Raw genomic sequence first — 20021 nt, forward strand, 5'->3', positions numbered from 1 at the left:
AGACCTTTGACACACTTGTTTTATTTTTAACACATTTGGATAGACTTTGATTATTTGGGGTCATATGAAAAGATGCACCAGAGTCAAGAAGCCAAGAAATTTTACCTAGATCAGAAAAAGATGAGGCTGCTGCGCCGGTTGAAGCTTCAGATGAGGAAGAGGCACCTTTGATGAGAGGCTGAAGAATCTCCATTAGTTGGGCCAGAGAAACTGGTGCATCCTGATCTTTAGGCTCCGATCCAGCAATTGCAGCTCTTATTTCTCTCAGCTCCTTAAGTTTGGGACATTGTGGCCTGTAGTGTCTCGGTTCATGACAGTGATGACAAATAACTTTCTTCTTATCATAGTCACCATTTTGTCGGTTAAAGTGAGGAGGCCTATATGATCGAACATGATTCCCTGGTCTAGACACGGCTAAAACGGAATCATCTTCAATTTTTAAAGAACCTTTCCGGAGACGATTTTCTTCCATTGTTAACTCTTCAATAGTTTCAACAATAGAAGGAATTTTTCCCCGGTGAAGTAGGGCCGATTTAGTGGTTTCAAATTCCGGCATTAATCTAGTGATAAACTGGTAAAAATGTTCAGCATCGAGTTGTTTCTGACGAAGCTCGATGTCTTCGGCACAATGCCACTTTGGTTCTAAAAGGAAAAGTTCTTCCCAAAGTTCGGACAACCCATTGTAATATTCACGAATAGTTTTGTCTCCTTGTGTCATCATTCGAACTTTTTCTTGGAGGTTGCAGACGTGTGCAATATCTTTAAGGGAATACATATTCTTAAGGTATTCCCATGCCTTATCGGCATGATCAAATTTGGCAAGACTTGAGCATTTTTTAATGTCAACGCTATTGATAAGCCATGACATTATCTTCGCATGAGATATTCTCCATTCTTTCCATTTCTTCTCGTATGAGGCAATAGCCTTGATTTTCTCTTCTTTCGATAGAGGGACCTCTTTATCTCCCTCCTTTTTAGTAAGAGATAGCTTAGGTTCCGAATCGGAACCATCCACAATCCCCCATAAGCCTTTTCCCCATATATGGTGCTTCATGATTGAAGCCCATGTTACATAGTTCGTATCGCTTAGTTTCATAGGCATGATGGTGACTTTATCATTGTCATCCATCGATTACAATGAGAGAAAGAATAGGGATAGAAGAGAAACAAGAAGGGAAATGAAAAAGAAAGAAAAAAAACAATACAACAAGATGTGAAATCTTCTCCAATGAAGTAATAAAACACTTCTCTTCAAGTGGCGAACACTTTTGCAAATGGGCACGGAAACCGAGGCAGCTTTTCCTCAAGATTTAGTACTTCCGCGGCTCTGATACCATGAAATGAAATGGGGATCTTCGAAACACGAGCTTAGATTAACAAGAGCAAGTGTCAAGAATGACACTAAAGCATAACCCTTAAAAAGGGTATAACTGGAAACAAAATAAAAATAAAAATGTATTCTTTATTGATATGAAAAACCAATTGCTTAAGAAGCATTGGAGTAAAATACAAGAGGGGCTGCACCCCTTTATATACACAGCTGAAAGAGGACTCAATAGAGTTGTTGGGCACAGTCCAACAGCTCTCAGTCCAACAGCTCTATTGCTAGTCAAGTCTGGACAGGACTTGACTAGCAACAGTCATTCTAGTTCAAACTGAACTAGATGACATAAAGACAAAAAATAAAAATAAAGGAAAAAAATTACAGAAAAGAAAGAAATGAAAAATGTATTTATATATATATATATAATAATATAATATTATTATATATACATATATGTACAGTTTTACATTTTAACAGTTTCTTGCCTATTTGAATCTTTAGAGGAATTCGTATGCAGGATCTTTGATTCTGACCCTCTGCCCTTTATGTTTTTCATAAGATCCGAAGCCTAGTGATGAGATCGATTCTCATAGGAAGCCTACGAGACTCTGTGACTGTTTTTGAGATTTTCTTTAGGATAGTGTGACTCCATAATTATAGACATTTATTCGATTATGTTTTTAAAGTGTGATTATTGATGAATAAAGTTAATTAGTTGATTGTTGGTTTAATATAAGATCATGTGTGGTTTGGGTTGTGTTATGTCTGTAAGGCCTTGGATCTCTGAGTTTGGTTTTCGCAATTGTTTTAAAAAAAATCACTTTTAAACGGGGATGAGTTGGGGTCGTTACACGAACTCTCTAGGCAGACACTTGGCTGGACTGAATTTGGCATAGTCCAAACCCAGCCAACCCAGCGGCTGGGCTGACACTGTTAAAAAAAATAGATATTTTGAAAGAAATAAAACGTTTAAGTGTTTAACTGCTTGTTGATCGGCTGGGCTGGATATTAGTGATACCCCAACTTTTTTGTTACCATCCAGCATCATATGGTTGGAAATCATAAGTTGGCACTGGTGCTCATTATCCAACCGTTTATGGCCAATCCAATGCCAAAATGGTGCCGGTCAATGGGACAAGTCTTTCTATAGTCGAACAGGGACTTACATTGACCTATTTGCTGGTACAAAGGATATACACGCAAAAGAGATGTACTCAAGCCTCATCAAGAATGAATGTTCACAGAAGGAATGACACCCTTCAAAATGGTACTAATCCCATTCCAATTTCCATCATCACCATCACAGAATCGGATAAGTACATTCGAAGCATTGTAAACTCCAGTGTATAGGAACATGCAACACACAAAAGTATATTCCATTGTGGAAATTTTTTATATAAACCATCAAATATACAGTAATTAGGTGAACTATTCAACTCTGTAACTTCTTCATACGCTGATTTCCCCATCTACTCTAACTGTCAAATTTCTGAAGATTCAAGAAGTTGACATGTCTGTGATGGTAGCACTTGATTTGTAGAGTCCAGGTAAAAGACTGCAACTAAATGTAGTATCAACGCTAGGAAACTCTTTCAACATTTACATATAAAAATTTTAGAACAGAAGCATTCATGGGAGCCTAGTTGCAGATGCTATATGTTACAGCTCGGTGGAAAAAAAAAATAAACCCCTGAAGCATTTCAACAAGACTGAATCGGCTGGACTGAGTCCTTCCAGAAAAAAATGCTTATATGTTTTGGAAACAGAACAAAAAAAAATTCTGTTTGAGTTTTTAGCCAACTCAGTTGGCTGGACTAAACTGAGATAGTTCAGTCCCAGCCAACTGGGTTTGGCTGGGCTGGTTCCTGTTCAGCGGGATACAGGCCCAGCCGACATGTGGTTAAAAAATAATAATAATAAAGTTTTTTTCAGTTGGGCTAGCTGGCAGCCAGCCAAACCAGGTTTGGCTGGGCTGTTACAGGACCTGTCAGGCCCAGCCGAACTCGGTTCGGCTGGGGCTGGGCCAGGTGTTTGTGCAACTACAAAAAAATATATTTTGCTGCATGTGTGCTGCAGCTGGGCAGCCTGACAACCCAGCCGAGTAGTTCGGCTGGGCAGACTTGGCTCTGTCAGGCCCAGCCCAGCCACACGGCTGGACTGGTGCAGGCCTGGCAGACCTCTACCAGGCCTAGTCTGCATGTTTTAATATATATATATATATAAAACCCCTTTGTTGTTTGGGCTGGCTGGCAGCCAGCCGAGTGACACTCGGCTGACTGCCAGGCCCCGAACAGAGTGCCCACAGGTCCGGTCCGGACCTGTGCAGTGGCTGCCAGACCCAGCCGACTGGGTCGAGATTAATACTCAAAACCAAATTTTTATTCTAGCATGACCATAAACACGTGAAAATATATATATATATATATTCCAAAATAAGCTTCAAAAAGAAGGAAAAAACATTGACTTCCACTATGGATCTTAGAGTAAATATTCAGATTTATTCTTTTCTCATGGGTGTTCATTAAAATATTGCATGAAATACAAATTCATGCTCTTTTTCTCATTCGAAACAAGAGAGAAACTCGTACCTTTAACCGTAGATCGAAGAATCAAGGAAAAATAATGGTGAAAAACCGGATGGCTGGAGAAGAAGGCTCCTCCTTTTTCTTCCTCCTTCCTCTCTTTTCCTCTCCTTCTCTCTCTTCTTTCTTTTCTTCCCTCCCTTTCTTTTTTTTCTTTCTTGATTTTAAATAGAGTGAGAGGGAGGTGAGTCCCCCCCCCCCTTCTCCAGCCCTTGGAGAAGGAGAGTTTCCTCATTGGAGGATTCTCTCTCTTTTTTCAAAAATTTCCAAAACTCTTAAGTTTGACTTTTTTTGAAGGTTTCCAATTTGCTTTAGAATTATTTCTAAAATTTTCTAACCTTCTAAGTCATGTACAAGGACTCTTTTAAGAAGTCCTAATCAACCCTAAAATAAAAATTCGGAATTAAATGGAATTAATTAATTATTTAGTATTAAATAATTAATAATTATTTAAAAGTTTTCAAAAATAGCCAAATTAACTAGGGAGACTTCTTAACCTTATTTAACTCCAAATTAAAGCTTTTAAATGAATTTAAAGCTATAAAATCATTAAACATGGATTTGGATCCGGATCCGGATCTAAGATCCAAATCCACCTTCTAAAATCCAAAATGAAATTTAGATTGGACCAAATCCAGATTAATATGGATCATGGATAGAGTCCAGATCCATATTGATTCGGATCAAAATTATTTAATCCAGTCCGATCCAAATCCGGATTCAAACAGACAAACTTTGCCTTTTTCGAAAAAATACGATTTTCGGGCCAACCGGAACTCAAATTCTAAACAGTAATATATTGTTGCGATCGGCATTTCAAGACGCATCCAATGGTACATTACAGGAATATAAATTCCGAATTTTGCCCGAAAATAACCCGAATTTTGCTCGAATTTCGCTTGAATTTAAAGGTCAAAAATAAAACTCTTTCTTAAATTTTAAATAACTCGCTTAGACCTAGTTGATGAGACCTGAGCCAAGCCCAAACTCAAAAGCATCAGTTAAAAAAATCGAGGTTCAAACGATTTTTCTCTCATACTTAGCCAAATTTTCGAAAAAACTGAAAATGACTAAATATGAAAATACGTGACATTACAATTAAGATCTTAACCCTCTTCCTAGCACTCACTATTCACAAGATATATTAAAAACGATCCAGTGAAAACAATGGATGATGCCTTATGTCACCTCCAATTTTTGGATATTCTTGTAAAAATGGGCCACTTTGATAACTCAGTAGGTTAGCTCATAATGTCCCACGATGGCTTACTATGTTAGGTCTCAAAAAGGCATATGACATATGGCATTTGCATCCTATCTTTAGTGCGGTTGTAGACACAAATGATGAGGTTTGCATGTCAATGCTAGCCGTCTCTCTCATCATCAGAAGTGTTCTTTTACATGCTACTCAATACCTACAGGGTGTTAAACAAGGGAATCCAGTAATGTGATGCTTTTTAGCTTGATCTGCAAGATGCCTATTTATGCTTTTCCACATGGTTCCTCATCTTCACTATGCTATGTCGTGATATTTAGACTAATATGCTACCTGAATTTAGGGTGACTTTCAGCTTTTCTCTGATTCTTTTAGTGAAAATAAGAGGCCCACTTGTATCTAATGACCACCACTCTCAACATCCTAGATGGCTATCACTCCTAACATATCCTCCCTATTTTGCAAGATAGATGTATGACATCCTTGCATTTTTCCCCATTTGCATTTCTCGTTTAACCTTCTTTTACCTTTTTCTTTGTCCTCAAATGAAGGGTCTATAAACCAAATATCATTTTAGGAATTGAAATAGATTAACAGAGAGGTAACATTCCACTTATTCAACATAAATATGTCATGGACCTAAACCTCTTATTCAACATAACTGTAGGCAACCAATTTTTTACGATGCCCATGAACTAATGCTCGAACAAGTGTGTTTTTCCAAGTCATACGGCAGAACCTCCAAATGGATCCAAGTCAAACCCTAGTCCTATAAACCACACCTGCAGTTCAACCATGTTTTTCACCCTCAAAACCTATGTCACATGGGTGCGGGTGCGGGTGCGGGTGTGGGTGCGGGGATTCAGCACTTCCAAAAAACCCGGGTGCGGGGGTGCGGCAAGGGCAAATATATATATATATATATATATATATATATATATATATATATATATATATATATATAAAGGGGGTCAGCTGCTGCAGCTGACAGCAGCTGACAGACAGCTGCTGCAGCTGTCAGCAGCTGACAGACAGCTGCTGTCAGCATTACTTTTTTTTTTAAATTTCGCAGCCCATTTGGGCAAATTTTTAAAAAAAAAAAAATCCAAAACAAGAATGGACCTAAATGATCCTGGGTGCGGTCAACGCACCCAGGATAGGGTTGACCACACCCGGTGCCGCACCCGCACCCGCGTCGAGTCGCGTCGACGCGGGTGAGGCACCCTGCTAGCCGAATCCCTGTGACATAGCTCAAAACGTGATTCAAGTAGAAGTCAAAAGCTTTCAACGAGCCAAAAATCACTTCAAACAGGCACCCAAATCAAAAGTTATGGCCAAAACAAGTTTTGCCATCAAAACAGATTTGATGAGATTCAGATATAAACTTAATGATCTTTGGACTTGATCCATATCTAGTTGATCCATATCCAACTGTCATTTGGATATTTGAACCTAATCCAAATCTAATTAGATTGTCATGGATTTGGATCCTGAATTTGGTTGGATTATTATTTAAATCCACATTCAATAAACCCATCAAATTGTCCACATTCAGTAAACCTAATATTTAGAAGACCTTCCCTACCACATTCAATGAACCTCCATCTTTAGAGATGAACCTCACCTACATTCATTGAACCTGGTCCGTTTCAGGTTTCTTAGCCCCTAAGGGTAGCACTAGCCAATAAGATTTAACCATGTCATCCTCAACAAATAAAAAAGAGTCATGCAATTTGTCTAACTAATCAGGAGTTGGTTGTTGTGCAACCGTTAGATTTGGATACTTAGGACCAAGATCCATAATCCAAGCCCATAACCTGTTCTTAAAACCTATAAATAGAGGATGACCCTTAAAACCTTACCCATCTAAGAAGTTCATACCTAAGCACTAGACCTAGAGAGAATTACCTAACCCCATCCTTACGCAGCCTCTCTCTCACCTTGATCCTGGAGTCCCACGCGGAGGTTCCGTTAGATCAGCTTCACAAAATATCCTACCTACGCAAAGGTGCGGTCAGATCATAGGGAAGTGACTCTTAGATCACCTACTGGGCCTTAGGAGGGGGCTCTGCCAAAACAAATCTACATTTTGAAGCACAAAAGGCTAAACTGACCCTGAGTCTGCAAAAGATAATATCTAGATCAATTCTGCTATTTCTGCTCCATTTTCATTATCGTTGCAAAAAGTGTTTATACATATGTTTGGTCTGAATTGCATGTAACATCGTTCATTAAGAGCTTGGGATTCTGGATACGGATCTTCTCGATCGTGGATTTCAAGCTACGAGGTTTGAACCTGCATTTGCTCTCATGGAGAATGACGGCCGAGGCTTGAAACAAGTGACCCAAATCTTCTAAATTATAATTCAAAAGAAATTTTGCAAAATCAAGGTACCTGTATTTCATTTGTCATGAAATTATTTGCTAACACTAACCCTATCTAACTTCATCTTGTTAAAATTTGTAATCTCATAGATAATCTCATATGTAAATATCCCATAATATGTAATCTTTTTTCCCAGTTTAGTTACAATAGCATAGGTTAGTTAGGTTTTTACTTTTTAGTTTATTTTTCATTTTTGAACATAATATAGACCTTTTGCTTTTTGACTAAGTCAAAAAGCAAAAGATGTGAGAGTCGTTGGACACTCCAACGGCTCTATTTAGAGTTGTTGGAATGTCCAACAACTCTCCCTTGCCCTCTCTTTTTGTGTATATATACAGGGAGTTACCCTATTGTATTTTATCTTGTGTATGTGGGTTTTGTCCCACTTAAATGAAATCACTTTTTCATTTGGAATCTCTCTTTTGAGTATTTTGTGTGTGAACCCTAGTGGTTCTTAAGTGTTTGCCTTTTGTGTGAACCTTTATGGTTCTTGAGAGAGTTTATTCGTGAGAAAGCATTTAAAGTTTGTTTGAGGATATCATTTTATTACATGGTATCAGATCTTGGTTGAAACAATCAAGATAAGTTCTTTTGGTGCATTAGAAAACGTGTCACACAAGTTTCTTGCAAGAAAGTGATCCTTCTTGAAGTGGTGATCGTGTGAAGGCGTAAAAAGCTTGAAGGATATTCGTATTCAACATTCGTCGTAGAGTATTCTTCTATTTAGTTTTTCTCTTTCGTCTCTTATCTCTTTTCCCAAATATTGTAAAATGGATGACAATGATAATGTCATCATTAAGCCCATCAAACTAAATGATTTCAACTATGTCACATGAGCTTCAATTATGAAGCATCTTATATAAGGGAAGGGTTTATGGGGATTAGTATATTGAACCGATGAGAAACCTACTCTAATTCTTACGAAGGATGAAGGAGAAAAGGAAATACCTCTCACGGAGGTAGAAAGAGTTAAGGTCATATCTACTTACGAGAAAAAGTGAAAAGAATGGCGTATGGGACATGCCAATATCATGTCTTGGCTTATTTCAAGTATTGATATAAAAAAAATGCTCAAGTTTAGCAAAATTTGAGCATGCAAATGAAGCTTGGGACTATAAAACGTATGCCCTTAAATATATTGCACATGTATGCAATCTTCAAATTAAAGTAATAAATATGGTTCAAGGAGACAAGAGAATTAGATAGTATTATAATGGCTTGTCAGAATTGTGGGAAGAATTAGCTCTTCTTGAACCAAAGTGGCATTGTCCACAAGATATTAAACTCCGTCAAAACCAAATCAATGCAGAGCACTTTTTTCATTTCATTAGTGGATTAAGATCGAAATTTGAATCCACTAAGTCTATCCTCCTTCATCATGGAAAAGTGCCTTCAATAGAAGACACAATAGAGGAGTTAAGTATGGAAGAAAATAGACTCAAAAGTAGAATCTCCAAGAATGATGACTTAGTTTTAGATATCTCGAAACCTGAAAACTATGTCAGGACTTACAAACCTCCTAACTATGGAAGGGGAAATGATGAAAAACAAGAAAATGATTTTAAGAGAAGAAAAATCATTTGCTACTATTTTCGTAAACCGGGACATGTAAAAACCCATTGCCCAAAATTAAAAAAGCCTTATGAGAAAAAGGTGGTCGTCGTCGGACCACCGCAATAATCAAGTGAATCTTTCATTGAAAGCATGTCACTGGCACAAATGGTGGAAGCTCTTGGACCTCTACATAAGAGAGCATCTTCATCTACGGGAGCTGCAGTCTCTTCAGTTAGCACTTCCGATCTAGGTAAAACTCTATGGCTTCTTGACTCAGGTGCTTCTTTCCATATGACTCCGAATATTGAAATGTTATCCGAATGTCGTAACTCAAATGCGTCCAATGTTTAAACTGCTGAAAGAACATCACTAGAAATTAAAGCAATAGGAAACTTTGAAAAAACTTCTCAAAACTTAAAAGGATTTCATATTCCTTAAATTAGATATATTCCAAAATTGAACTTCAATCTCTTATCCGTTTCTCAATTATCTGACAATGGATATAATGTTTCCTTCTCTTCTCATGGTTGCCAGTCAGGGAAGCTGATTGGGGAAGGCCATAGAGAAGGAGGCCTATACTACATGGTTTTTTTGGAAATTCCCAAGAATACGTTTTGTTGTAATGTTCAAAAAATGGACTTGGATTTATAGCACAGGAGACTTGATCATCCTAACATATCCAAAATTCATTTTTTTCAAATGTGGAAAACTTTTGTAATTCTGAGACATTTAAATGTGAAAATTGTATTCTTGGAAAAATGAAGATATTACCGTTTCAAGAAAGAAATTTTATCTCATCTCGACCTCTTGAGTTAGTACATTCGGATGTATGGGGTCCTACACTTGTCATATCAGAAGGACGGTTTTCATACTACGTCATTTTTTTAGATGGTTTTATAAGACATACCTGGATTTATTTTCTCAAACATAAATTCAAAGTATTTTTACAGTTTTAAATATTTCATAAACTGGTTAAGAACCAATTTAAGAATAATATCTCTATATTTCGCACTGATTCAGGGGGACAGTATTTATCAATAGTGATTACTTAAATCTACATGGTATTTTACATCAAAAGTCATGCCCATATACCCCCACAGCAAAATGGTTTAGCAGAACGAAAACATAGACACATTATAGAAACAACAAGAACTATGTTCATTACTCATCAATTCCAAAAAAAAATTGGGCCGAAGCAACTCTAACCGCTATCTCATTAATAGAATGCCATCGTCTTTGTTAAAAAATGTATCACCTATTGAAAAACTTTTCAAACAAATTCCATATTATTCGTGATTAAGAGTATTCGGTTGCAAATGTTTTGTTTTCTCCAACAAAAATGACAAGTTTTCTCCCCGGGCCATTCCTTGTGCATTCCTTGGTTTGCAAGCAAACAGCTATAGATGCTTTGATCTCAGAACTAGAAAGTTATATGTGTCACAAAATGTATCTTTTTTAGAAAACGAAAGTGTTTTTGAAACTAAAAACCCTAGAGAGGTTGATGAATACTCCTTGTTGGACTTAATTTCAAAAATTAATAAAGAAGAAGTTGATCAAGAAGATCAAAATAGTATAATCAAGGTTGAAACATCTCATTCAGACTACATTCAATACTTCAGGAGAGGAAATCTAGAGCAACCTTGTTCTCTAGAAAAATATATTAAAGCACATAATCAAATAGAAACCAGAAAATCGTCTAGGGTGTCAAAGGTGCCCGAAAAATTTGTATCCTATGAATCTTTTTCACCAAAACATTAAGCATATATTGCCCTATTACACTCCTATATAGAACCTTCAAACTATAATACAGCAAAAGAACATTCAGAATTGACCGAAGCTATGACAGTCGAGTTAAATGCCTTTAAAAAGGCAAACACGTGGACTATTCAAGATATTTCACTTGGGAAAAAACCCATAGGATGTCGATGGCTATACAAAGTTAAAACTAAGATTGATGGCACTCTTGAACGATTTAAAGCTCGACTAGTCGCCAAAGTCTATTCCCAAGAATATGACATAGATTATGAAGAAACCTTTGCACCAGTCGCTAGAATGATCACAGTAAGAATTCTAATAGCCCTTGCCTCCATAAAGAAATAGCATATTTTCAAATGAATGTCAAGAATGCATTTCTCAATGGAAGTTTAGTCGAAGAAGTCTATATGGAACCACCTTCTGGCAGTAAAGTTCCTCAAGGAAAAGCCCTTCGGTTACATAAAGCCTTATATGGTCTTAAGCAAGCCCCAAAGGCTTGATATGATAAATTCAGTAAGGTTATGCTTGATTTTGGCTTTCAATTTTGTCTTACTGACACAGCTTTGTTTATTAAGAAATCTAATGCAGGGATCATCATTCTTCTTCTCTACGTGGACGACATGATCATCACAAGAAATGATAAACAAGGAGTTGACAATATCAAAAAAAATCTCAAAACCAACTTTGAAATGAGTGATTTAGGTTTTAAAAAAAAATATTTGTATTGAAGTAGCTTATTCTCCTAGAGATTATTTACTAACTCAATCTAAATTTGCTCTGATATTATTGACAGGTCAGGAATCACAGATGACAAACATGTTGATACCCCTGAAGTTGTGAACATCAAAATAAAAATTGACGATGGGAAGTCTCTTGAGAACCCAGCACCTTATAGACAACTTGTTGGGGCGTTGTCTTACCTCTCCATCACAAGACCTGACATTGCACATGTTGTTCACACAATAAGTCAATTCCAGCATGCCCCCACCTTTGTTCATATGGGAGTTGTATTACGCATTATTAGATATATTAAAACTTTCATTTTTAGAAGATTGTTTTTGTCGGCTTCTTCCACACTAAAATTAACTGCTTATATTGATGCAGACTCGGAAGGTGATCCAAATGATCGACACTCAACTATTGGACTGTGTGTGTTCCTTGGAGAGTCATTGATCTCGTGGAGGTGTAAGAAGCAACAGAAGGTTTTTCTTTCTTCTACTGAAGTCGAGTACATAGTCATAGCTACCACCACCATGGAAGTGGTCTGGTTGATACGACTACTTCATGATATGGGTGTTACAAGTACAAGTGCATCACGGCTATGTTGTGACAATAAAAGTTTCATTTACATTGCCAGCAATCGGACATTCCACGAACGAACCAAACATATCGACATGGACTGCCATTATGTACGTCAGGAATTTCTACAAGGCACCATTGATCTTCCCTATGTCTCCTCGAAACTTCAACTGACAGATTTCTTCACCAAACGGCTTGTTACTCCTCGATTTCACTTTCTCTTGGACAAACTTTCGGTTGTTCAACCGTAAGTTTGAGGGGAGTGTTAAAAATTGTAATCTCATAGATAATCTCACATGTAAATATCCCATAATATGTAATCTCTTTTTTAAAGTTTACTTACAATAGCGTTAGTTAGGTTTTTACTTTTTAGTTTATTTTTCATTTTTGGACATAATATAGACCTTTTGCTTTTTGACTAAGCCAAAAAGCAAAAGCTGGACATAATATAAACCTTTTAGTCAAAAAGCAAAAGATGTGAGAGTCGTTGGACACTCCAATGGCTCTATTTAGAGTTGTTGGAATGTCCAACAACTCTCCCTTGCCCTCTCTTTTTGTGTATATATGCGGGGAGTTACCCCATTGTATTTTATCTTGTGTACGTGGGTTTTGTCCCACTTAAATGAAATCAATTCTTCACTTTTTCATTTGGAATCTCTCTTTTGAGTATTTTGTGTGTAAACCCTAGTGGTTCTTAAGTGTTTGCCTTGTGTGTGAACCTTTATGGTTCTTGAGAGAGTTTATTCGTGAGAAAGCATTTGAAGATTGTTTGAGGATTCCATTTTCTTACACATCTCACAAATAAGAGACTTGTAGAAGAAATTTAATCTCAAATGTCAAGCTCTTTGACATATCACATCTATTAGGCAGATACAACAAATATTGTGAACCATTTCATGCAAGTGATCAAAATAAGATACATGAAACAAAGCCGAAATGATACTCCTATATGTTAACAAACTCAGTTCTTGGTATAGTATTACAGCAAGAAACAAGAAAATGAACATATGGATCAAGTTATTGAAATGTGAAGACCACATTACAGTGGCAAATGATGTAGTGAGCACTTATAAGAGGTGTAATGAATGTTGTTAGTCAGCCACATGCCACTACCACACTCTATTTGTGACAACGTTCAACTATCCAGTTTCCCATAGCAGAAACCCAGCATATTCAAATGGATCAACACTTTGTTCATGAAAAGATAGAAATAGCAAACCTCAAGTTATGGACTATGTCACATAGGTGCGGGTGCGGGTGCGGGTGCGGGTGTGGGTGCAGGTGCGGGTGCAGAAGCGGATGCAGCACTTTAAAAAAACTTAGGTGCGGGGAGGGTATATATATATATATATATATATATATATATATATATATATATATATATATATATATATATATATATATTATCAGTTTAAGTTAACACTAATAAAATAAAACCATTATCATATCATCAATTCATCATGCATAAATTCATATAATAAATCAAATTAACAATCTACAATTAATATTCCTCATCAATAAAAAATAACACCACACTGGTGCGGATATATATATGTATGTATATGTGTATGTGTGTGCATTTATGTATTTATATATATAATATAGATAAATCTGGACTTGGTTAGGGTTAACTGAATCTACTTTTGGAGAAAAATTGACTTATTGACTTCACCTGACACAAAGGAAGCCGTGTGATGCGGGCGTGGTGCCCTGTTAGAAGAGTCTGCGTTACATAGGTTATGGACATAATAACCAAGCATCAAGTGCTTGGAAATGCTGAAAATTGCCACTGGACCAACTTTTTTTTACTTAAAATCAATCTGTACATGATAAAAATCAATACATAGCTTGAGGTAGAGTATAAAAATGAAGATGACCATTCATTCAGCCACTTGTTTGCCTGCTAGGTCAGAATGCTGAAGTAATGATCATGTCAGGCAGCCCCAATGGATTTGTAGTAGTGGGCTAGGGCCTAGGCCGTTAGACAGGCAGTTTAGGTTCTAATCTCACTGGCTCAACCCCATGCGCAAGCCAAAGCAAGGTGACTCCTTGCCCTGGGGGCGAGGGGTAAGCCATGGTTTTACGCTACCGGAGAAGTGACCGTGGGTTGGCAGGCTTAGTCCAGTGCAGCCAGGTCTCTTATTCCGGGGGTGGTTTCTCTGTCCTATTGGGAAATAAAATTTGACAGAAGCCATACACCTCTTTTAATGACATAGTTGCTTCTGTTATTCATTTTCGTGTCACTTGATTTGCAACAGAATTCTTCATTAGTTGCCGCATTTAGTTTATTAGTCAAAGACATTTTAGGAACTATGCTAGGATCTGCGTTGTTGCTTATGTCATATTCTTCCCTCACCCTAATAGATTTGTGAACAGGAATAGTATTTTCCCATTTGTTTTTCGAAATTTCAAGCACCATCATAGATGACAATAAAAGAACAGATTTGGATTTATATCACAAAGGCAAAAAAGAATACCCATTTTTATTGGTGAGAGTTTAACAAAGATTGAAAGATACAAGGAAACAATTTTGTGCATTACTTTTATGAATCAAGAGAAGCCTACAGTAAATTAAGTATTTCACATGGCTATATTAAAATTATCCAGTGCATGTATGCCAAGACAGAAACAAGTGTTAGGACAAAAAGTTATGGTTAGACTAAAATAGATGTTCTGTCTGAAATCATAATATTGGCAGAAGTTGTGTGACAAGGAACCCTGGTTTATGATTTTGTAGATAATAGAACAATTAGCTAACAGAAGACAAAGAGGAAGTTGTAAAAAGAACCTAGAAAAAGTGTAAAATTCGACAAAAGAAAAAGGAATAGGTTGAGTGTATAGGCAGACAAATAAAAAAAAAGTTATAGACCTTACAGTGCTACATTTAGGTTAGACATGAGAATGGCAACTCGATGGGCTTTAATGCTCAAGATGAGCCAAACTTAGATCTATTTCGGGCCCAAGACTGACTATGCTGAACCGAAGCCTGCACAGGCTGTGCTTAGTTCTAGAGAGCATAGTTATTGTAAGATTGCATGTTGTATTGCCAACCCCAGCTAGCATGCACAGAACTGATATTTCCCCAGCCAAATAGGCTCTTACAAGTCCAACCTAAAGCCCCTACTTGGCCTTAATGACAACCATAAGAAACAGTGAAATAAGCATTGATGTTTAATTTCTACAATGGATGATGTGTTTAAGAAACGCACCATTAGCATAATAGGTGCAAGACGTATAAAGTGTAAGGACAAATTACTTGACAAGTACTTCGTGTTTAGTTTTTGGCACCCAATTTATGCAATTTGTACTTGCGTATAAACATGCCATCATAAAAACTCCCAATGACATTTTCTTACCATGCTAAATAGACAGGGATGCATGATGTAAAAACAGCAGTCACAGTACGAACACAAGCACTCAATGACATTAATAGAAAACAAATAGCGTGAACACCCAAAAAAATCAACAAAAAGGTTACAAACAACTTGCCTTGAAACGACATCCATTCAATAACAATAATTAACTAATTACCATTTTTTTCTTGGAAGCATGAGAGATATTGGTTAAATATATGGCATAGAATAAACAGCTAACGTGCTTGCCTCCTAAGGAATAAAAGCCAAAAAATCCATTAACCATAATCAGAGACATGGCGTATAATTGATAAGCAAAATAGAGTAATGTTCTAAGTAGACTAGGATGGAACTGGACTGCCCACAAGCTGACTGTGGCTTGGTCTTTTGAGCACAGGCCCATCCTGTTGATGGATCACAGGTCAATCAAACAGCACGTGGCCCATCAACAGGCTGGGCTAGGCAGAGGCTGTTTCTTTATTAGCCTTCCCAGCCGAAAGACCAGAAAACAGCCAAGGGTGGGGCCAGCCCAAACCGACTGGTGTTATTGCTTTTCCAAATAAAGGGCTGCCATGCAAGATGCTCGTGGCCTGGCCCATGCAGTGTGGGCGGGCTAGGGTCATGACTCCTGTACTACCCTTTTTAGTTTCTACAGGCTATGATTGAACAAGCTCAGCCATCCAAAAAAGGTAAAAAAAAAATAGAGCTGGGACAAGCTAGGCCAGAACCTTCCACCCATGGTCTCAAAACCTTGTGCACCTCAAGAAGAAGCTTAAGGGTTTATATGAGATTTTCATCAGATGTATGCTTAAATCCTACCATAGCTTTTGGATCGAGCCCACTCAACATCCATGTTTATATGAATTTACAAGCAAAGGATCTCAAATCCTCAAAAGACCTAAAATCTACCATTTTTCAGGCAAGACAAATCAATTTCTCATCCCCAGTGCCCAACCCAACCGTAAATCCATGATTTAACTTCTTAGTCATTTAAATTTGACATTCTCCAAACCTTCCCCCATTTAATATCTGAAGTAAACTAATGCCCCTCAAGTTGTAAACAAGGTCTATAATACCTTTTACTTTTTCCCTTAATTCTTCTTTTCCGCCATATTTTCGAAAAAATGTAGGATAGAGCCAAGCTGAACTGAAAACAGATTTGGATAGAGTAAGGGCTTGAAACTCCATGGTAAAAAATTGACAATACTCTCAGTTGAGGATCTAATGTGTCTCTTATACTTGAACTGAAAACAGATTTGGATAGAGGAAGGGCTTGAAACTCCATGGTGAAAAATTGACAATACTCTCAGTTGATATCTCCTACACTCGTAGCCTAGAATGAACTCTTTTTGTTACATTTCATCTACAAGTTGCATTTTATTTCGAAGGGATCCCTATTGACGAAACAACAGCTCTGTCCTTCAAAGGCAAAATATCATCCATGCTAAACATAACTGTAAATTTCTCAATCTTGATTTGTCTCCTATTTTACTTTATGCAGTTCTTCTGAATTCTGATTACATTATGCCTGTGTCTATGCCTAACCTCATGCAACAATAGAATTGCTCACCTTAATGTTATTCACATCATTCATTACACTCAAAAACGACATCACATAGGCACATGTAGGGTGGATATAGAAGACAAACACATATACACAAATGCACATGAATTTGAACACCAAATTCTGCAGGCTGAAATTGTTAAGCATATTATTTGAAAAGATAAAGTAAAAGTGATACTTTTGATATAAGGGATGTGCAATAAATAAGTACAGCCACACAGAGAAAATTACCTTTAGTTGTAGGATACTGTTGCTGAGTAGTAGTCTTCTTTGGAGTAGCTTGGCTTATACGCATTGGCCTAGATGAACAATAAACTCCATTCATTTCAGTCAATGCACGATTTCTTTCTGTCTCGTCAGCAAATTTAACAAATCCATAACCCTTTGAGCGACCAGTATTAGGATCTGTTACAACCTTAGCACCCCTTACAGATGGATATGGGGCTCTAAAGGTCTCTTGCAACAAATAGTCTGTAACATCAGGTGATAAATCCCCCACAAAAATGGAATGTTCAGGTCCAGCATCTAGACGTCTTTCTCCAATTCCAAAAGAGGCCCAATTTATCCTAAAACATTGTTCAGTTCCAGGCATTTGTGTCCCATTGTACGTCTGCAAAATCCTTTCAGCTGCTGCATGTGATACAAACTCAACAAACCCATAACCTTCAGGGTGACCAGTAATCTTGTTGTGTATTACTTTTACTGAGACAACCTATTCATTCAACACCAGCATAACTTCAGACTTGATAAAAGGCCACATGCACACAAAAGCCATACCACAGAAACATATCTAGCTACCCATATGCACATAGGCATGTGCAAGATATTTCTGTTTTAGTGATTTAAAAAGAAAAAAGACCAGTTAATGATTCCAACTGCAGAATTCCACCTTATGTTTTGGTTGTGTGCCTTGGCAATAGTCTTATGTCATGGGGTGTGTGGGGGCGGTCGGACCTCATCCATCTTGCCCAAAATATTTTGACACAGTCGTGATTGGATGATAATATCAAAGCATCTAGTCTACAGATGGTCTTGGATGCAACTCCCACTATAGTCAAATTTGGGGTGATGAAAAGAAAGACATCAAGAGTATCCATCCAACAAGACCAATGGTATCAAAATCAATCTGAATCAACCAATTCAGATTGAATCGACCCCTTTCTGAAACAAAATAGGGGTGGATTCAACTCCCCAACCTAAATCACCCAATTTTGGCATAATAGGTTCGAATCATTTTTTATTCTAAATGGGAGGGGGGGGAGTGTACAAGCACCCATGCCCCAAACACCACCTCCAAAAAAAAAAAACTAACGCCTATTCTTCATTTTCCTCCATTGTTGAATGTGTGATGTTGTACGAACACAGGAAACCGCCATCATTTTCAAGCCTTGAACCTGCCAGAAGGCCCAGAACCTACCGAAAAACAGCCATTCTCTTTGTCTCTCTCATTGTTCCGGAGGTCTTATGGTTATTGAAGGTTGAGTCATGCTTGTGCTTTTATGGGCACATTTCACAGGTCTTATGGTTATCGAAGACTGAAGCATGCTTGTTTTTTTGCAGGTCTTACGGTTATTGAAGAGTCAATCATGTTTGTAATTTTATGGGTATGGTCATTGAAGACTGAATTATGCTTGTGTTTTTATGGCTATCACTGCTGATTCTTCTACAAATTGATGATTGGCATCTTGTCTTCTGTTTGGATTTCTCTTTTCTATTGATGTGGTTTCAAATCATAGTCACATATATCAGTGATATTTTCAAAATATCATGATATTATTGTAATGAGATATTGCGGAAATATAAAAAGTGCTTACAAGCACTTACAACAATGAATAAAAGAGACAATATCACAAATCCACTAAGGGATAATACAAGCACAAGCCTTTAAGAAGGCAACAATATAAAAAACCTCTTATTGAAAAGAGAGAGAGCTCTCAAGAATGAGAAATATACAAGGGGTTCACCCCTATTTATACAAGAGGGAGAGGAGAGAAGGGATGGCCAAAGGCCTCAAAAGGAGAGCCCAAAAGGGGGCTCCCATAGAGTCGTTGGGGGCTCCAACGACTCTATGGTTGGAGCCCCTTTTAGTCCTCAAAAAATACAAAAAAGAATTCTAAAAAAGAAAAAAAGAAAATTACATTTTATGAAACTCGAAAATAGTTGTTTTCTAAAACAACGATGTGAAATTACAAAAATACCCCTATCGGGTAATGATGTAATATATATATATATATATATATATATATATATATATATATATATATATATATATATATATATATATATATATATATATATATATATATATACATATGTATATATATAAGAGATACATTTTAACAACCCCCCTCAAACTTTACGGGGAAATGACGGAAAGTTTGCCAAGAAGAAACATGAAGCGAGGAGCCGGAAGAGCATTAGTGAAGAAGTCCTCCAACTGATATTCTGAAGTGACATATGATAGAGCAATGGTTCCTCGTAAGAATTCGTCACGAACATAGTGACAATCCATTTCGATATGTTTTGTACGCTCATGAAAGGTATGATTGCTTGCAATATAGATGGCACTCTTGTTGTCGCAACATAATTTTGAGGCTTCGGTAATATCAACCCCCATGTCTTTAAGCAGACTGCGAAGCCATACAAGTTCCATTGTCGTGGTTGCCATAGCCCGGTACTCAACTTCAGTAGATGATAGTGAAACTTTCTGTTGCTTCTTGCATCGCCAGGCAATCAAAGAGTCTCCTAAAAAGACACAAAAACCAGTAGTTGAGACTCGATCATTGGGATTACCTCCCCAATTTGCATCAGTATAAGCAAGAAGATTCAAGGAAGAAGAGGAGGATAGAAATAGCCATTTATTGATGGTATTCCGAATGTAGCGGATGATTCGAAGAACAACACTCATATGCACAGTTGTAGGAGCATGCTGAAATTGGCTAACTGAGTGAACCGCATGGGCGATATCTGGTCTGGTGATGGTTAAAT

General features: G+C 37.3%; 1 protein-coding gene across 2 annotated transcripts in view; it reads right to left on the bottom strand.

Moving 5' to 3' along the window:
* LOC149815987 (polyadenylate-binding protein RBP47B'-like) overlaps positions 1-20021 on the bottom strand; it is a 51144-nt gene that overhangs the window by 22060 nt on the left and 9063 nt on the right. For both annotated transcript variants that reach the window (XR_016428103.1, XM_089990285.1), the window contains exon 2: positions 17265-17745. Coding sequence is in view for 1 of the 2 variants with exons in the window: in XM_089990285.1 (XP_089846411.1) it covers positions 17265-17745 (481 nt within the window). In the remaining variant the exon portion in view is untranslated. The remainder of the gene's footprint in view (positions 1-17264; positions 17746-20021) is intronic.

Source organism: Nuphar pumila, chromosome 15 (assembly GCF_984573655.1).
Source record: "Nuphar pumila chromosome 15, dmNupPumi1.hap1.1, whole genome shotgun sequence".
Taxonomy (NCBI): domain Eukaryota; kingdom Viridiplantae; phylum Streptophyta; class Magnoliopsida; order Nymphaeales; family Nymphaeaceae; genus Nuphar; species Nuphar pumila.